Source organism: Tamandua tetradactyla, chromosome 1, assembly GCF_023851605.1.
Source record: "Tamandua tetradactyla isolate mTamTet1 chromosome 1, mTamTet1.pri, whole genome shotgun sequence".
Classification (NCBI taxonomy): Eukaryota; Metazoa; Chordata; class Mammalia; order Pilosa; family Myrmecophagidae; genus Tamandua; species Tamandua tetradactyla.
Genome location: NC_135327.1, coordinates 219,347,458 through 219,368,733, shown reverse-complemented (window position 1 = coordinate 219,368,733; position 21,276 = coordinate 219,347,458). Strand labels below are relative to the sequence as shown.

General features: G+C 33.9%; 1 protein-coding gene across 4 annotated transcripts in view; it reads right to left on the bottom strand.

The window, feature by feature from the left end:
* Positions 1-21,276, bottom strand: part of ARHGAP12 (Rho GTPase activating protein 12) — a 129,565-nt gene that overhangs the window by 65,111 nt on the left and 43,178 nt on the right. For all 4 annotated transcript variants that reach the window (XM_077152286.1, XM_077152294.1, XM_077152302.1 and 1 more), the window contains exon 4: positions 1,968-2,231. In XM_077152286.1, the coding sequence (XP_077008401.1) occupies positions 1,968-2,231 (264 nt within the window). The remainder of the gene's footprint in view (positions 1-1,967; positions 2,232-21,276) is intronic.

Here is a 21,276-nt window from a genome sequence, read left to right as displayed (position 1 = left end):
ACATCAACCTAGAATTGTATACCTAGTAAAAATATTTTTCAAAAGTAATGAATTTCCAAACAAAAACTATAATTCTATCATTAACAGACCCTCACTAAACAAATCCAGAAGTATGTACCTAAGAAAGAAGAAAAGTTACCCAATCTAAGTTGCATAAAGGAATGTGAGAAAAGAAAGAGGTAAATATAAGGATTAACAGCCACGATGTACAACAATAAGGGGCTAAAATTAGAAATAAAATATAAACCAACAAGAGCACAGAGAGTTCTTACATAGCTTAAAGAATCCAGAAGATATTGATTAACTTTAGACTTTGATAATAAATATCCACGGTAAATGTATAGGACAGCGCTGCTCCAGAGTGGTACTAACAACATTTAGGGCTGGGTAATCTTTTGTTGTGGGGAGCTGTTGGATGTGTCATAGTCGAATCTCTGGCCTCTACCCACTAGATGCCAGGGGCACTTTCCGAAGAGGAACAATCAAAAGTGTCTCCTGACATTGCCAAATGTCCCCTGGGAAGTAAAATCACCCCTCTAGTTAAAAACCACTCTTCTAGGGTAACCAGTAAAATAATAAGCTTCTGAATTATGATGGAAGACTAAATACTTGCTCCCTATCAAATTCCAAAAAAATAAATAAATATACTTTAGTTAATTTAGTGAGAAAGAGCTAGTCTGGAAATTACTGAAAATAAAAATACAGAGATGAAATTTTTAAATATATGGGAAATTTAGGAAGACAAACGCACTACAACAGAGACAACAAGAGAAGAGATGACAGTCACAAAACTCCGGAAGTCAAAAAATAGATGAACAAATAATTGAATCATCAGACTGAAAACGGGAGAATCTAAACTAACATTTTTCTTCCTATTGCTATATATGAACAATTTCTCTCGTTATTCTAGCTCTTAAACACTAAAAGTATAAGCTACCACCAAACCAAAGTTATAAATAACCAACTGAAAAACAGGACAAGAAGGGAGGTTATTAACTACAAAAAGCTTTCAGATTCTGTGAAAAAACAAGATGTATTACCTGATTTTTCCAACTCCTACTAATTGGATCTCTGCTTTTATCACATATGCTAGCTGTTTTCTGTAAGAGCAGGGTATCCTATGCAAACAGCAGGATTTCACCTCCTTATATCAATCCTATACAAGCTTCTCCAGCATATCCAAAGGGTCCCAAGATTATTGAGATGAGTGTTTCTCAAAATATAGCTAGCCAATTAATTACACCTTCTAAGAAGTACAGAAGAAGGTGAAATCAGAGGAGAAAAAAATAGTATGAACACGTGTAACAGAGAAATAATGATTTTAGAACAAATTGCCAGACTTACAAAATGGTAAACTGTAACAGAAGATATCATCATTATTGTCCTTATATATAAATAAAAAGTGCTATTATACCTCTGACAAAACAAAGAGACAAACTGAGTAGTTGTCTGGCAGCCATACCAAATCAATAGAGGAAAACTTCTGTTTTAATCAGTTAAACAACTTTGTTCCTATTTGGCTAGATCATGCTCTATACTTTCTTTCCTTATTTTTCTAAAAAATATTGCTGTTTGAGCAAAAACAATGAGTTAGAAACTTTTAACACAGAGAAAAGCATTTGGGGCACTAGGCAACTTAAAAAAAATTAATTCTTTTTTTGGCATGGGCAGTCTCCAGGAATCAAACCCAGGTCTCCAGATGGTAGGGAAAATTCTGCCGCTGAGCTACCATAGCACCACCCAATCAAGTTAATTCTTCGTTACAAGGTTAACCGTTGTCCACTAGCTAAATTAGTAGGTAACTAGTACTGACATAAGTAAAGCTTGGAAAAAAATACTTAGTATCTTAGAAATTTCTAGCATTCTACCATGTTGATACCAAGAAGCAAACCTATTCATTTATTTTGTCCTTGAATAATGAGAAGATTAAGTTTGTTAACTGTGACTGGTTCCTTAATTATGCATACCTCTTGATCTCCTGGACTTTGGTAATCTCCTTTGCTTATGGTTGTATCCCGGGTCCAACGAGGCGGTTTCCAAGTTCTTTCCTGTGTTCCTCTGTTATAATAATAACAACGTCCTGAACTATCTTTGTGAGTTTCCCATTCTCCATTAATCTGAATTGCTGGGCTCTCAGGAAGCGGGGGGAGAGCAGATTGGGAAATTTTCAGTTCCTGAAGATTAGCATAGACGGGAGAATCTGGCCTTCCTTGATTTGGTGGTGTAGTTGCCTGTGAAATAAAATTTTTAAATATTTGTATTTAAACTGACATAAAAGTTACCAATTAAATGAAAGGAAATGCAAAGTTCATAAATACATAGTAATTAGTTTTAGAACACATATGCAGGTGTATGTATATTCTTTCTAAGGACATAATTCTTTCTAAGGAAACAATTTTAATTGTTATAATTTGATTGAAAGAATAATAAAAGCTTCAATTAGAATCCAAAGTATACTTCATACTTTCCTTCACACTGAAGGGATACTGAACAAGAAGTCAGGAACCCTGGGCGCCAGTTCTAGGATCTGGCACTAACAAGTTATATGATATTGGGGAATCATATTTCACCTCACCTCCCTGAAATTGAATCTTATAATCTCTTTAAATAAGGGAATTGGACTCCTTTAGTGTTAAAATTCCATGATTTTTTAAAAACTTGAACATGGATATCTCAGCACTTATTCAGAAGACTATCAAAAGAAAGGTTTTTAAGCTCTATTATTAAATCAGGAATGTAAGTCATACATCAAAGATTAACATACTTAATTGACTATAAGCTATCCCTTAGTGATAACTTATCAGTGACCATAAACAAAGCACTTAATATGTGTCAATTTCCTAACAGTGAAAAAACAGAATTAGCTGTAACCCTCCGATCTATACGCTGATCTTGACCTACAGCCTTACTTCTAGTTTTAAATGTCTCACTAGATGTCAGTCAAGAGCAGCGCACACTTCATACACTTTGCCTAAGAACTAAAAAGTGAGAGCACCCTGTTATAGGGCATTTGTATTTGTGCACAGATCTTTTCCTTTGGACATTGGGGGTGGATAATTTGTCCTGTGCAGAGGGGTCTTAGCAGCATCCCTGGTCCCCACCCACTAGTTGCCAGCAGCACGACACTCTGCTATCGCCCTCTGTTATGACAAGTCTCAGGATTGCCAAATGTCCCTAGGGACAAAACTCTCCCAGGTTGAAAGCTACTGCTTTATCATGCAAATCCTAGAATTATGTTCAGATGACCAATTACTTTTGTGATATATCCAGATGTTGTGAATGCTTCAAAAATAATGAAAAAAAACTGCACAGAATTTTGGGCTCTATTGGAATATACGTAGCCCTTTCCTCCTTGCAGATGGATTAGGACCAGCTATATGGGGCTGATCACTAAATATGTTCAACAGCAGAACAAATGCCAGCTCACACATCTTTGGTGGGTCCTGATGAGCATGGGACTTGGCCTCTCACACAGACTTCAGCCAGAACAGATAGGAAAAAAAAAATTAAAGAATTAAAAAAGGGAAATGTGGACAGACACACTAAATGAGTTTTATTCAAGGTAACATACTTTAACTTCTAAAAATAATATTTGCCTTCAATATAACTTTGATCCTAAATCACAGACTAAGCTTTAAAAGAGAAAATACTAAAAATAACCCAGAACATAAATACATGTTTGTAAAACGGTTACCTTTGGTTATTTTACACATGGTACTTATACAAGTATGATGCAAATTAGACTATTGTCTTAAAAATGTTGGCTTTGAATTTAGTCTACCACCAAACAGCATCTTTCTATGTAGAAAATCTACCCATGTGGATAGATTTCTGTTTTTATTACAAACTAACTCCACGATCTAGTTAATTATCTATAACAATGCTACTCTGACTAAAACGAATTCTTTCATATACCAAATAATTCTATATCATAACTAGTTTCTCAGAACCTTATCCAAAGAGTATTAAACTAGTTTTAAAATAGTTCCTACTATGCTCCAGATATTTTACTAGAACTTGGGGAAATAAGAATGATCAAGAAACAACCATTTGTTAAATGATATTTATGGAAAAATTCTTATAAATCTTTAAGAAACAAATAATCCCCACTGTTTAAGCAATTTCAATGTAAACAGCTTTTCCAATTTGGAAAAAAAAAAAAGTGAAATGCTTTATCACAGTCTACAAGGTTAGAATAATTCTGAACCAAAAGTAGAGAATCAAATGAAAGAACTCTCTAAACTAATCTCACTTATAGAGATATCAAATCCACCATTGTATTTTTAAAAATCAGGAAAAAGCAGGTATGTAAAGAAATTATGCCTTTAGGAAATCTCATACTGTAATTCTTTACATTTATAGATTAACATAATCATCTTTCCAGAGGCTGAGAAATCATTTGATAAAATTCAACACAGACTCAAAATGAAATTCTGAAAACCCAAGTCAATGAAAACTAGTAGTTATCAGTTTCTCCTATATAAACAATCACAAATTGGAAAATGTAACAAAATAAAAGAAAATGAATCCACAATAGGAAAGGAACTAATAAGACTTTAAAGAAATGGTCAAAACCAAATAAGTGATAGTCATAAATTTTCTTCAAGCACCTAAAATTAGACTTGAAAAGATAAACCCTTCTTCCTAAATGGAAAATCATAATTTTGTGAAAATATTAACTCTCCAAAAATTAATCGATAAAGTCTATAAATCCAACGTACTGTTTAGCATGTAATATAATTAGTACAATGCCTAACACAAGGTATCACAATGAAACTTGCCGAATGAATCACTAAATGAAGAAACAAGCAAACGTGAACAAAATAATGCAAACACATAGTCAAGTGAAAGCAAAATGAAAGGATTTAGAATTGGTTAGATGTGATCAGAGAGGGGAAACTAGGAAAACATCCAGTCTTTCTAGTTTGGGGAAAAGGATGGATAGTTGTGTCACCATTTAAAATAGAAACTATCCAATAATGAATTGAATATTAAGTACTCAGCTAGATGCTGTGGCTACAAATATGAATTCAAGAATTTTTTGTCTTCTAGGACCTCTTAATATAGTGGAGAAAAATGTAAGGAACATACTATTTTAACATATAATAGTTAAAATGCTAGAGTTCTGCATGGGATACTCGGTAAACAAAAAGGAAGAGACCTGAACCGAGTCTTAGAAATGAATAAACAGGAGTAAAGAGTGGGGACATGGAAGGCAGCAAGAAAAAGAAAAATAGCAGAGCACACTCAGGGAATGATGCTGACTCGCAGACTATATAAAAGGAGTGACAAGAACAGAACAAGAGCTTTATATGCCATGTCAAAAAGCTTGGGCGTAACAATTAGGGAACCCTGAAGACTGTAAGCCAGGAAGTGCATTCTGATTTAAACTTTTTAAATATTGTGGATTTCAGAGGAATACAACTAGTAGTAAAGATCATTAAGAGGTTGGTACAACAATACAGACAAGACCAAGAGAGCTGAAACAGGATATTAGCAGGGATGGAGAAGGAGGGCCAGAGTCAAATTATAATGAGGGTTCAGCTAACATACAGATGTGTTTATTTATATAAAGCATAGTTTGTGTTGTTTTGTTTTGTTATTATGGATTAAATAATATAAAGACGAAGAAAAGAGAAGCAAAGAGGAGTTCCATTCAGATTGTATTAGGTTGATACACCTTTCAAAATAAATCCCAGGTGAAAATGCCTGTAGGTTGTTAGATATACAGATTGGGAGCTCAGTATAAGAATAGAGGCTACAAATATAAACACAAGAGTCATCAGCATATAGAGGGGGCCAATAACTTATGAGAGCTTATAGAAAAAGAAGAGGAGGAAGACAGAAACTTGGAGAATATTAAATAGTTGCTTTATGAATTAAAATGTGAATATAGATATAAAGTTAGTACAGGGTCTGGTACAGTGGCTTCTGAAGTTATAATTATTATTACAAAGAAAGAAAGAGGATCCAGTAAGAAGGAAGAAAGGTCTACAAGACAAAAGGCGGTATTTCAAAGTCAAGGAGAAAGAAAATTTCAGAACAAGGGTTACTTAACTGCACCAAATGCAAAGATTTCAATATAAGGGATATGGAACAATCACAAGATTCAGCAATTAAGAAGTCAATAAAAACACTTCAGCTTCCAGTCATGAGAGAATAACAGGGTATGAAATTATTTTCCTGCCATAACAACTAGAAAAGTCAAGAAAAAAGAGGAAAAAAGTATTTTTCAGGAATCACACAATAGGCACCACAGGACTGCTCCTGAGAGAGGGAAACAAGCAAGATGGGCTACCACTTTCTGCCTGGAGGTACTGTCCAGAAATCAGCAGCGGAGGGGAAACCGAGAATCCTGTAATATGAATGGACAAGAAAGAGATAAGGTTTAACTATATCATTTAAAGTTATAAAGGGAACCATGCAATAAATGAAAATAACTATGTAAATATCAAGCTTTGAGAAGTGAGAAGGGGAAAAGGGAATAGTTACTAATATTTTTAGATCAAGTTTATATCTGAAATCTAAAGACGTCTGAAATCTAAAGATATAACAGTAATTCTGTTGACAAAATGAATGATGAAACTTTTACCATGTTTCAACTCTTACTTGCTGCTGGTTAACTTCTTGACAGGCGTTCATTTAAAATGTTATATATCTACTGTTAGAAATAGTTTCTAGTAAAAATGAGATACTTTCTTAATGAATTAACTGTGTACTTAAAATCAGCTTAAACCTTTAATTTTAAAGACTCTATAAGCTGTGTAGAGAGGAAACAGAAGATTCAGCATGCGTCTGATCTCTGGGAAAATAAAACTGTCCACACTTCAGCTTTCCAAACCACTGAAAAATCAAGGGAATTAGCACTAACTGATCACCAACCATTTTTCTCAAGAACTCTTAAAAATATAAATTATTGGTATAAAAAATATTTAGTGTAAAACATGAAATTAAAATTTACATATATACAAAATATATATTAACCAAAACAAGGGATGGTTAAGTAATTATGTAACATTGTGTCTAGCAAGACCAAAATATACATTTTTTAATGAACACACTAAATGCTGGTGGAGGTGTGCTATAACAACTAAAGTTTACTGCTGATTACATTAATTAGCACAATCTTTCTGGAAAGCAACTTGGCACCATTTTAAGAGACTTTAAAAATATTCTTTCAGGAACCTGAGCAAAGGGGAAAATGATCCTAGATACAGAAAAATGTTTTTCTCACAAACATGTTTATTCCAATGTTGTTCATCAGAAACAATCTCAACTCACAACATAGGAATGGTTAAAAAATTATGACCATACATATCAACCAATATTTCAAGTATTGAAAATGCATATAATGATTACTTAATAACATGATGAAAAATTCTATGAGGTTAGGTAAGATAAGCAGAATTCTACCGTAAATTCCAACTAAAATTCTAAAATCAGGAAGGAAAATGACCTAAGACATTTTCAGAGGCTTCCTCTGGATGATGAGATTACATATGATTTTTTTTTCTTTGTGCTTTATTTCCAATTTATAACAAGAATTATCACTCTGAGTATGTGACTAGCGACAAGAATCTGAAGTAAGAGAGGTTCATGAAATAGTAAAAGTATCAACAACATGTAAACTAGAGTTTCTCAAGGAGTGGTTAATGTACCATCTATAGCAGAATCATCTGGGATACTTATTCAAAATGAGCTCTTGGGCCCTAACCTAGAGCTACTGGGGATGGGGAGTAGGGTGGTTGAGAATTTAAATTTTTAAGTACCCTTCATGATTTTTATGTACATTATTGTTTGAAAGGCACTGATAAAACTCAGCCTTCCTGAATTAATTTATGACAAACTGATCCACCAGTTCAACAATTCTGTATTATTAAAAAACATAAATATTTAAAAAGATAGTTCTTCAATCCACATCCTCAGTTGCTTCTGAACCTGAAGATAATCAAAAGAAAAGGAGTGAAAATAAAAGAATAAGCAATAAGAAGAGCTGAGGCTACTTTCAACAGATGAATCAAGTCTCATAAATATGAGAAAATAAATTTTTATTTAAGTGTAATGGACTTACACTGAATAAACAGTTCTGTTCACGAATAAACAGGCTTTCCAAATTAAAAAAAAAAAAAATCTCTAAAAGGAGAGCAAAGAAACATAGTTAATTTCATGGGCTATATCTGCCATTAATTAACAACTGAACTAGGACTAGTACCTCAGCACATGACCTAATTTAATACTTAAAAAAAGACTTGCCCTATTCCACTTTATCTATACATAGACTAAAATATCACCTCACTATCCACAGGAAAGAAACATTGAGGAACCTTATATACATAAGAAGGTAAATTTAACTTAAAATCAGACTGTATCTGAATTCTTGTTTTTTTAATATACAAAATGCTAAGATTTTTCCTCTTTTTACTTCTGCCAGTTCAAAACTTTAGAATAGAATACACTTTAGAGAATGAGAGAATTCATATTAACTAAGGAGCTATACTGCTTGCTTCTTAATCTGCAAATGTTATCCATACTACTACTTAGGTACCCATCTTCCCATAAATGCAGTGACATTTATATTACTGAAGAGTCAACACAATCAGCAGGCCTCAAATAGGACATTTGATTTCAATTTATGGGAAAAACATGTATTAAATTATCAGGCTCCAAAACTGTAGTTAAATTATTTTTTAATCTTATTTTAATTCATGTGGAAAAAAGACATTCATGCACCTTTGATCAATTAGCTACTTAAACTCTGTTTTAACATAATCATTTATTATTACATTGTGTCAGTTAACAGCAAAACAGAGGACAAAAAACAAAAATTTTTTCAACAAGCAAATATTCGTTTAAAATAGAAGTAAACTGCTTAGACCACTGCAGCTTCTACGACCTAGTTTCTTCCACTGATTTAAAAATAATAATAATCATAAAAAAGTTGTACCTGAAAAAAAAAAATAGAAGTAAAGTTTGTTTTAGTTCCACAACTAAAAATTGTGCGTAAATTTTAGCTGAAAAATGTAACTTTCCAACAGGGATGGATAGTCTTCTCACTTTAAGCCAAATTTTAGGGGGAAAACGTGTTTCCATTGTTCGATAATATTAAAAATACAAATACTACCAATTTTAATGTTCAAGTTTTAAAGCACTACATTACTGAGATTTTCAGCTCTTATTATAAAGTATACTGACTCTATGGTTTACACATATAACTAAGGAACAATTATGAGCTAGACAGGAGATGAAAATAAGAAAATCTCTTGTTAAGGAGCTAAAAAGACTAGGAAAGAGGAAGAGACAGGTTGAAAAAAAAAAAACGAGTCCAATAGCCTGAACTAAGTGCTACGGAAGAGAAGCAGTAGAGATTGCTGCGGGAGCACTAAAAAGGAACTGAACAGGAAAAAGAAGGGAGACAGGGCACTCAGGAAAAAGCTCACAACACTGGCTGAGATGGGTCTTTAAGAAACAGGCTAAGCCAAGGTGAAGCGTATTCCAAGCATACTCCACATCCTACCTAACATAAATAAATAAAAACAACCGTTCAATAAGGCTACACTACTGGTAGCTAGGTGAATTCAATATTGTCGTAACCTGTATTAGATATGAGATACTAGTTTTTATGGTAAACAAATTATTTTCCTTATTGATTTTTTTCAGATGGTTTTCGAGTTATTGTAATTCCAGGCTGCTTACTCTAGGCCTCGATTACTTTGCCTAAGACATTAATATACTAAAATTTTTTCAATTTGTTTCTATTCTCCCCACTCCCATCCTTTTATCACCATGGCCAACAGCTCTAATGACGCCTGCACACATCACAGGCCTGGCACCATGCCTGCACCCCACCCAGTCCCATACAATAATAAGGCAGACCCCAAGCAGAAAAGTTGTGATGCCTGACAAATACTTCAAAGAAGACATGAGGAAGCATACTGGTAAAATCCCAATGATACTGCAAATTGGTAACAGTGAACTGCACTGTGCTTTAACCAGAACCACTGGTGAAGATCATGTATAGACAGAGGATGGATGGGTAAAAAGTGAGACATCATAGTGAAAAGCCCTGCATATCAGGGATCAACACATAACAATAGGAGCTCGTACAGGCAGGGAAGTGTATCACAGGTAAAAGATTCCCCAAAAAGAAACAAAAGATGAATTTCCCCTTTAAAATCACTTTTCCAGTTTTGTTTTCTGTTGTGTCCTCACATGAACCTTTTCTCTAGCCTTACTGCTCTGTCACTAGACACATTTTTATCATGGTATTTACTACATTATATTGCAATCCCAAATAGACTCATCTGCCCTTTTTTTGCTAAAAAAAAAAAAAAGTGATTATTTTTAAGCCAGAAATGTTTGTCTTTCCATCTTCAGCACTTTGTATAGCACCTGGCATATGATAAGCATTCAGTATGTTCCTGAATGAAAATTACTTTTATATATAACTGAAAAAGCTTTTGTGAAATCCATACTCTAAAATTAATTCCTTACTCCAACTTTTACAGTCTCCTTGGGAAATCTTACCTAATTCCATTGCTCCAATAAAACTAAATTCTCTCTCTCTCTCAAGCATCCATGGACTCTTTTCTCTGAGCTACAGAACCATCCACTAGTACGGATATACCAAAAATACTTCAAACTCATGATATCCATTCCCTCAACTTTTTCCCATAAAATACTGCCCTGCCATATTCACTGGCACAAATAATGGCTTTATAAGCTACTCAATTAGAAATCTCAAAGATATCTTTGTCTCTTCTCTTTGTCCTAACATTCTTTGGGTTGTAAATTTCTACTAATTCTCCAAAATATATCTTGAAGTCCTTTCTCTCCTACCTCAAGATGACTACCGTATTCCAGGTCCTCTTCATCTCTTTGCTGCATGTTTGCAGTAGTCTATGTGGATCTAGTGCCTCTAGTTCTTTGCCTTGTTCAACTGAGCCTCCAATGTCCCACTAGTTATTTCTGAAAGCACATAATCAATCCTGTTACTCACCTGCTTAAAAACATCAACTATCGATTTAGACAAAACATCACAGCAGAGAATTTAAGGCTCTTAAACACTCTAGTCCCAAGCAACCTTTTCTACCTCATTTACTGCCATTCTCCCTACATTCTTTGCTCCAAAACCCCCATGCTACTCATAATTCCATGCTATTTTCCCCTGTATCTTCAAATCTTTCTCCCTCTACTTGTGATAGCTTGTTCCCAACCACCAACAAGCAAACCACATCCAAAACCATAAAGAGCAGGCTCAAAGGTCACTTCTCTTTGTCAAAGGCAGAATTAACAGGTCTTCTGGACATCTACAGCAGCACAGCATGTCTAACAGAAATATGTGAGCCACATGTGTAAATTTTCTATTTTCTAGGAGACACATTAAAAAGGTAAAAAGAAGAGAAATTTAATAATATACTTATTTAACTTAATATGCCCAAAATATTATTTTACCATATAATCAAATAAAAAGTGAGGGGTTTTCCTGGACCAAGTCTTCAAACTCCAGTGTGTATTTAATAGCACAGCTCAATTCAGATGTTAAATTTTCAACAGAAATAAACTGATGTGTATTTAAATTTCATAAAATTCACAGTTGAAAAAGTAGATTAATATTTTTAAGTTATTTCAAACATTACTAAAAGTTTTCCAATAAATGAATCAACTGTCAGTTTTCAAATTTTAATCTATATTAACTGAAATTAAATAAAATTTAAAAACTCTGTTCCTCCATCTCACTCACCACATTCAAAAGCTCCATAGCCACACACGGCTGGTGGCTACCGCATTGGACAGCGCAGATGGACAGTATTTTGTATTCGCTGATACTACTGTCCCCCTTCATGCTGTAATTACTTGTTATTTTTCTCTCTCTCCCACTAAACTGTACACCTCTTAAGAGCTACTAGTAAGACTATGTCTTAATCATTATGTATTCTCAATGTCTAGAAACAAATGAATTAACAGAAGACCCTGTCCCAAGTCCTGACTGAGACTCTGCTGATTCTCATTTTCTCAGCAACTATTTTCCCAATCCACAGAATATTTTCAGGAAATAGCAAGGTGAAAAAGATAGCTGCTAGAAAGGGATAGATATTTACTGATGAAACCTCACTACTAATTTGTGGTAAAAATTACTAATTTATCCAGATAAGCTGGTTCTTGGTGGTCTAAGGCAAACAAGATCCTTATATATATCTAGCTCTGCTGAGAAAGCAAGCCTTAGTTACTATTTTATGCTGATGGAGCAACATGCAATGACATAGTACACTGTCATTCATGATTACAAAGTCCCTCCCCAGGGGCTTGAATGGTGATTCTATGATCAGCACTCACAGGGTGACTACAGAATATTCTGTCACTGAAATTTCCAGTAAAAAGTTAGTGGTACTATCACAAATTTTTAATATGTATCTGTGTTACTTACTGAAAGCATACACTACACACGCCAAGTCTACACTTAGAAGAAAAGGCTTCTGGTAGCACCCATACAATTTACAAATTTCAAAAACAGACAAAATTAATCCATAGTTTTATGGTACACTTTTAAATAGCTGACAAACCAATTCTTCTTTTATTTTCAGTTAGTTGACTATTGATTTTCTTCTTTTTCAGAGACGAGATTATGAAATATAAAGTTTTGAAAAACTTCAGTTACCTAAGGAATATAATTTATAAATTGTCCCCTTCAAATGAACACTATTTAAATAAATGGGTCTTTAACTCACACATGCACCAACTCAATGACCGAGTTAGCATAAGAACACAATAGCTGCTTGGACAATCTAATCATATTAATTTCAAATTCAGTGTGTAGTTACAAGTTTTAAAGCACCATTTTCCTTAAAGCTATCTTGAAAATGTTATGTCCATTACAGTGTAAATAAAGAATAGATGACTTTCCATCATTTTAATGACCATTACAAGCAAAAAACTTAAAAGCTTGCTCTGCATTCCCTTTTAAAAAGGTATTAAAAAAGCAGCTATTTAGACAAACATTATGAAAATATAAATATATATATATTCACACATATACATATATACGTGCATAAGAAAAGTCAGAAGACATTCTTTTATTTCTCAAGAATGGAATTATGGATGGTTCTGTTTTTTATTAATTTGTCTTTTCTGCTCTTTTTCTACATGGAACACATTTATTTTTAAATGAGATTAAAAAGGAAATAACTGTAGAAGAGAAAAAGTCACTAGTTTAAACCCATGCAACAATTCTGTAGTAACAGGACATCCTAAAAGCCCATGCTATAATAAGGCATAGACCACACATGACACCCATCAATATTCAAAACTCCAAGTTTACCCAGAAAACCTACAGTTGGCGGAAACATTTTTTTCAAGGTCAAATACATTTTGGTTCTACTCTGAGCCAGAAATGTAGTCACTGTGCTTAGAACTGCAATTCTTTTAAAAGAACACAATGAGAATTCATAATACTGTTGCCATTAACAAGTTCTCTAAAGTGGTCACTAACAGGTACCAGAGAGTTGGGGTAAGGTTGGGGTGGGAAGGGGAGTAGGGCAGCACAGGCTAGGTAAGATAGGATTGTTCTAGAATGACAGTGGTCAAAAGCATCTCCTTGATAAGCTGTTCACCTGAAAATTTCATAAACTGAGGCCTATCTAGACACCAGCTAATCCTTCCCAGTCCTTTTTTAGAACTCCTTAAATAAAACTTACCTTTCGCTCTAAAAGTGATCATAAGAATATAACGCTAATGTTTTATATGTTTTCAGCTTCCCAGCATCCAATATATACACCAAGTACAACTAATCCAAAAGGGGAGGCAGAGAGAGGCGTCAATCAGCAGCTAAGTTTAAAAGCAATTTAACTGAGCTCTTCTCTGCCTCTTCATGTAGCCCCATCCTCAAAAAGAAAAACATAAAACAATCTACTTATATGACCAAGTTCAGAAAACAAAACCCATCTAATACTTATACTCCAGCCCTACAAGGAGTTAGTGCTAGTAGAAACTTCATGTTTGTTTTTAAAGGTCTTAGTCTCCCTTTTTGGGCCCTTCTAACCTCTCTTGCTCATCAAAATTAGCTCTAAGTTCAAAATACTTAGAAAATAATCTAAATTAAATCTAAATTTAAAAATTCCATAAGCTGCATTATGGATTCAGCTCCTGATCCTCACCTAAAGACACAGAATTACTCTATGCTGTTCCAAAGATCATCTGAGACATATGTCAGCTCCCTTCAGTTCCAAATCATTATTTACATGCTTGACACTTCTCATCAGATATCTTAATAATTCACAGGAGAAATAAAAAAGCTTTTGGTTCAGGGTGGTACAACAGTGACTCAGTGGCAGAATTCTCACCTGCCATGCCAGAGACCTGGGTTTGATTTCCAGAGCCCACCCATGTCAAAAAGATAGGCTTTTGTTCAAACTTTAGAAGTCTCTGCATATAAAAACAAGTGAATAAGAAAATCTGTGGCAGAAATCTAAATTCAGTTAAGATTTACTAACTTCTTGCCTAGTGTGTCATTTTGGGATACTGTTACTCTTCAGAATGACACATTTTGAAAGTGCTATAAAAATGCCTGGTTCCTTTTGATGGAAGAAAGTACACCCATAGGAAGGAACTAGTCTGGCTATGACAGTCTGGTTTCAAATTTTCTGTCTCCATATTCTATTTTAGTGGATACACTAATGTAAAAATTATACACATATAAATAATATATCAGAGCAAGAAATTATTATAAATTATCCATATCATTTTTCTAATTATAAATAATTACTGAAGGAATGCTGAGAAGTGTTAATTCCCAGTTAAGTCTTCAAATCTGTAGTTGAAAAGTTAGGAAGACCACATTCTTTCCTACTTAACACTGTCTAAAAAAGGCTAATATATTATAGTAAATGATGAATAAACAGATTATTTTACTCCACAACTTATTTAAATTACATTAACAAAACTGTAGATGAAGAAAAATATGTAGATTTGTTTCCTAATAAAAGCAAAAAGCTCTAATTCCTAAATGTTACACTACTTGAGTGTTCAGCAATATCATCCATGTAGGTGCTTAATAATGTTCTTCAATAAGCGTAATAAACCATGAAGGAAAATCTGACACACTTAAGGAAGATATTCAACATATAATTAATACAACTTTAGGCCTCACTTGTCTTATTTAAAAGTCATACATTAATCTGTATAAAATATTATATATACTCTTCTTTAAATTATAAATTACAGCTACAAAAGGAAACAGAAGAATAATCTACCTTCTTTAGGGAAAAAAACTGGAAAATGGAGACTAGGATTAAAAAGAAAAAAGTATCCAAAGATCCACCACTCAAGTATAATCCCTACAGATGTTTTGAATGAAATTGTAATCATGAATGGTACAAGCTGTGATCCTTAAATGTTTTAACTTTCAAACATTTTCACAGTTTCACATTAAAAAAAACTCCTAAACCACCTTTAATATAGAAAATTTGCAGTCTTACACTAGCTGATGAACTCTGAACAATCACATGATGGTAATGCATATCAGCAGCTCTATTTCAGAAGCCTCAGATACTGTCTGTATAGCAGTGCTTCTGCAATTTTGTATTTGAATATTCTATTATATTTTGCATATAAAATGGCAAAAAAAAGTGAAAATCAAAATGCTAAAACAGATATGAAATCTAAATTAAATGCAACTCTCACATTCATGCCCAAATCAGTAAATCTTTAGCCTCAGAGGTTTCATAAACTCAAGCTGGTTAGTGGAATATTCTATTGTAAAGGCAACGAACAAAACTAAGAAGTGTAACAAAATGCTAGAGAAATAATAAAATTTCAAAATGAGTCTAAAAACCAAAATATATTTATAATATAATACTTTTATTCTCTGAGAACAGAGCCCTCTTCAAGACATCAAGACTACCATTGCTCTTTTGTTTACATCTTCATGAACAGGAACATCTGAAAGCTGCATTTTTAGGCTTATTTCACAAGGCACACACAGGTTTCAAAAATACCATTTGATGGCTGTATAATATTCCAGCAGATGGATAAGTTCCCCAACCCTCTCTAAGTGGCTCCTAGGTCACCTCCATATTACTCTGTAGTTCACCGCACAGAACATCAAAGGCACTCAATATGAACTTGAACACCTCCACATTTTGACTAAAAAGGAAACCCAGCCTCCCTTAACTTACCCAGGGTCACACAATCAGCTTATAAATGGAGTTGGCAAAAATAACGCAGCATTTCACCGTATTTCCTTATAGTATTAGAGGTTGGCAAACTATTGTCCAAATCTGGCCTGTTGCCCATTTTTGCAAATAAAGCTTTTATTAGAGCCCAGCTATGTTGCTTTCATGATACCATGACAGAGTTGAACACTTGTAATGCAAACCATTTGGCACCCTACAACACCTACAATATTCATTATCTCGTCCTTTATAGAAAGTTTGCCAAGTTCTGCAAAAACACCCTTCCCATTTTAAGCTAGATTTGATTAAAGCCAAGTACTCAAGAATAAATGTGTATGATTTGTACTACATTTTTATGAAGTAATTACTTCATATAATTACAAAATTTAGATTCCTTCAACATTAACAATTTCCTTTTATAATCACAAGAAAGGATGAAGAGAAAATGGAATCTCTGGCTATGTAAAAGTAGAACAATTTATTTCAAGGTATTATCAAGTGATTTTCTTAACTCACATTTAAATATCTATTAAAAAGACAAGACTATTTCTCATGCTTAGCTATAGAAATAAATAATTATCACAAATAACTTTAGTGGTTACCTTTAAAAAAGGAAAATTTTTTCTTAAAAATATAAGAAACTGTGAGTATCTGACCCAAGTCAAACAGATACAAAATTTAAATGCAGAATTTCTAGCTTCAGTAATCGTTTCTTTTAACTTATTCTTCACATATCTTTTTTCTGACCTCAAATCTTACACTCTCCTATTCATTGCCTCATCCTTCTAATTACCAGCATCCCAACAAAATCTCACTCTTGGCTTTAGTTGAAAAAAAAAAAAAAAAGGCATTATAGAAAACAGGTTGACACCAGGCTGGCAGGTTTTGTTTTTCTTTTAACATGGGCAGGCACCGGGAATCGAACCCGGGTCCTCTGGCATGATAGGCAAGCATTCTTACCTGCTGAGCCATCGTGGTCCGCCCAGTTTTTTTCTTTTTAAGCTGGCAGTTTTAACTCAGACAAATCCAATAACTAAAAATCTTCACTGCATACACTAACAGAATCCTCTTAGAATATCCAATATAGTATTATGGTGGTTATAGCAAAGGTTCGTCGATTCTTCGACAAGGTTTCTGGCCGTTCTCTGCAGGTACCTTTAAGAACCCCCAGAGGTCAGGGCTTGACCAGGGAATGCCTACTTTTTCTTCTGGGAGATTAACAGTGAAGCAACAGAAATAATCTACAAGTCTATACAGGCTTTTAATATTTATTCATAAAGTGTAGTTATATTAGAAGATGTGCTCTTTGTTCACTATATTTCCAGAACCTTGAGATACATAGCTGGGACTCAATAGATATTTATTTAGTGACTGTATGAATTAATCAATCAAATAAATCTGAAATCATGATTTCTGCTTTATTTTAGTCTTCTCCATCAATGTCTTCTCTTCCTTTCCCAATAACGATTCCACAACTTGAGCTTAAACTATGAAAATGATTAAAAATCTTTAATAAATTAAGTATGGAAAAAAATTAACAGTTCTCAAAGTCCCTAGCTTGCTATGGGTATTCAAAAAAACTTTTTTTTTTAATTTGATGGGTTCAAACTTCTCTGAAATACAGGTTGGACATTACAAATTCTATTTTCAAATATCTCTGCCTTGCTATAGTCTCAGAAAAATGCTTATCTAGAAAACATGGTCTCACACCACCATATAATCAAATGTACATAAATATGTGTCTATATCAATCTATCTCCATGAATTAAGTTCCAGCTTTACTACTTCAATCAGGTGGATAATCATCATTTCTATGACTTTTATAGTCATACATTCATTTCCTAAGTAAATTTAACTTAAGTATTTTTCTTTTCAAGGGCTGCCGTAACAAATTACTACAAACTAGGTGACTTAAAGCAACAGGAATTTATTTTCTCACAGTTCAGGTTAGAAATCTAAAATCAAAGTGTAGGTAGGGCCATAAACCCTCTGAAACCTCCAGAGAAGAATCCCCCTTCCAGGCTCTGGTGTCTCCTGAATCCCTGGTAGACCTTGGTTTGCAGCTGCAGCACTTCAATCTCTGTTCCCATCATGACATGGCCTACATCCCTCCTGTGTCCTGTCTCCTCTGCCCTTTTCATAAGCATACCATACTGGATTAAGGCCCACTCTACCCCCAGGATGACCTCAACTTAACCTAACTGATTCCATCTGCAATAACCTGATTTCCAAATAAGGTCACCTTCTGAGATACTGGGGGTTAGGACTTCAACAGGTCTTTTGGGGGGACAATTCAATCCATAACACCAAATAAATACTAAAAAGGGCTTCAGGTATTTTTCTTTTCTTCTATTTTCAGTTAAAATGTCAAAAATAAGTAATCATCTGAATGCTTGAGATCAAAGTTACAGGAGTGCATCTATACATAATAATACAAACAACTTATGCAGTACATTTTGTGGGCCAGGCACTGTTGTAAATATTAATTCTTTACCTTAATAAAAAACCTGTGACATAAGTACAACTATTATTTCCATCTTACTGATGATAAAGTGAGCTCCAAAGAAGCTGTCACTTGTCTAGGGTCAGACAATTAGAAAGTGATGAACCTGGACTTTGAATACAGACAGCCTGGCTCCACAATCCATCCTCTCTGTCTCTCTTACATTACGTACCGCCTCTACATTAATAGGTAGTGTTTATTACAATTCTAAATATAATATAAAATTTTATATTTAATTTTTAGAAAAGGTTAACAGTTATAAGAAGCAGAAAATAAACCATACCAAAATTCAAGTCTTCTTTGAAAGTATATACAGACTAAACTGGAAAAACAAGAAAAGTATTTGTGCCTGCAAATAAAATAATATTCCTGTTTGAGCACGTATATATTAATTAAGAAGTAGAACTAAGAAGTCACACACTTAAATGCCCAGGTCTTTTGATTTCACTAGTGGCCTCTTATGTTCTCCTTCATTTACTTATTCATTCAGTAAATGTTCAATAAATCTCTGCATGAAGTTATGGGGATTGAAAGAAGAAATAGATCTAATCCTTGCCTCTGAGAAGCTTTGCAACTCATGTATGGGAAACAAGGCTCAAAGCAGTAAAACGAACTTTCCAGTTTTTGCATCATAAGTTCTTAAGAAAACTATATCATGATATCAGTTTTCCAGAAAAATATTAAACGGACAAAAAGGATTAACCATCAAATATAATATAAATGTAATGGTCAATACCATGTTGAAACACACACACATACACACACACATAAACAACGTGCCTAAAGTAATACCATTATATCTATAGGCTGAAAAACAGAAGAATAAATGTCCTGGGCCCCCAAATATTTTAATAGGCTCAATAAAGTATACTTAAAGTACACACCCAAACAAAATGATTCTGTGTGAAACCTGACCTAAACCAACATGCTAGCTACACATTTATTTTAAGAATTTTTGTTTGCCTCCATCTTTGGAATGGTCTCAAGTTTTGAACTGTCTTTCTTTCAATGAAGTTTTCCTTTAAAGATATACAAAACCAGTAAATAGCAGCTAATATTTATGAAGCATTTACTCTGTTCCAGGCACTTCATTTAGCTCAGTTTAACAGTCTCAAAACCCAGTTTACTTATTATTCCATGAGGAAGTTGCTGAACCAATATCAAAACCAGGTCTATTTGATTCCAAAGTCCAAGCTATTACTCATTACTTAGATTTTTCCTACCGAGTTACAAATACTAGTAATCATTTCTTAGAGCTGTGTTTAATAAATATTTTTGTTACTAAAGTGTAACATATTTTCAAATTTAAGAACTGATATATATTCTTCCCTAAAGCTACAAATATTAAGCGCTAAATTATTACACTTAATTTCAGACCTATCTTTTGGTAAAAGATTTGGAGAACAGCATTCTATATACCTACGCCTGACACAGCATAGGTAAATGGGCTGGTTTAAAAGGATTTATGTACCCTAGGAAAGCCATATTTTAATCTTGGTCCAATCTTGTGGGAGCAACCATTTCTTTTAATTCCTATTCAACAATAAAAATTGTTATCTTTTGATTAGATTATCTTCATGGAAATGTGATTCGCCCAATTGTGGGTATTAACCTTGATTAGATGGAGATGTCACTCTCTACCCATTCTAGGCAGGTCTTGATTAGTTTACTGGAATCCTTTAAAAGATGAAGCATTTTGGAAAAAGCTTGAGAATGACGAGAGCGAGAGAGCTGTGAGAATCACAGAGTCCACACAGTCAGAGACTTTTTGGGATGAAGAAGGAATACGTTCGCAGGGGCGCTTCATGAAACAAGAAGCTTGGAGAGAAAGCAGCAGATGTCGCCATGTTTGCCATAGGCTTTTCCAGTTGAGAGAGAAACCCTGAATGTCACTGGCCTTTCTTGAGGGAAGATAACCTCTTGTTGGTGCCTTAATTTGGATATTTTAATAGACTTGCTTTAATTTGGACATTTTCATGGCCTGAGAACTGTAAACGTTCAACTTAATAAATTCTCCCTTTTTAAACACCGTTCAATTTCTGGAATACTGCATTCCAGCAGCTAGCAAACTAGAACAGTAAGCAATAAATATATTTTTTTAATTAAGTAATGCTCTCCCCTCTATGAGGATGGAAAGCAGTTCAGATTTCAAAATATTCTTTCCCACTATCCCCAGAAGTACATTTTCACTTCTCATATTCACCAGGAACACGTTCTGATTTTTGGTTTGCAAAATATTGTTGACATATCATGGATATTACCAAAAACTCAAGCTCAAATAAAAGCAAGATGACTAATACTACAAAAGTACATGACTTAGTCCAGATAAGTCCTGACACCTAGCCCAGCCTCTGCAGAACATCAGATAATTCTATCTTCCTATTCCGTATCAGTGACGGACCCTTCCAATATCAAAAATTTAAAATTGCCATAGTCCAAACAACCGCAATGAGAAGCATGGAAAGATCAAGGGTGATGGTGGAATTATACATAGAAGATAGAACTTAAATGAATAGAACGCTGAATCATTAAACTGATATCTTTTTTAGTCTCCAGTATTTTAGAGTAGCTAGAATTAAAAACTTAAAATTGTGAAATTGTAACCCA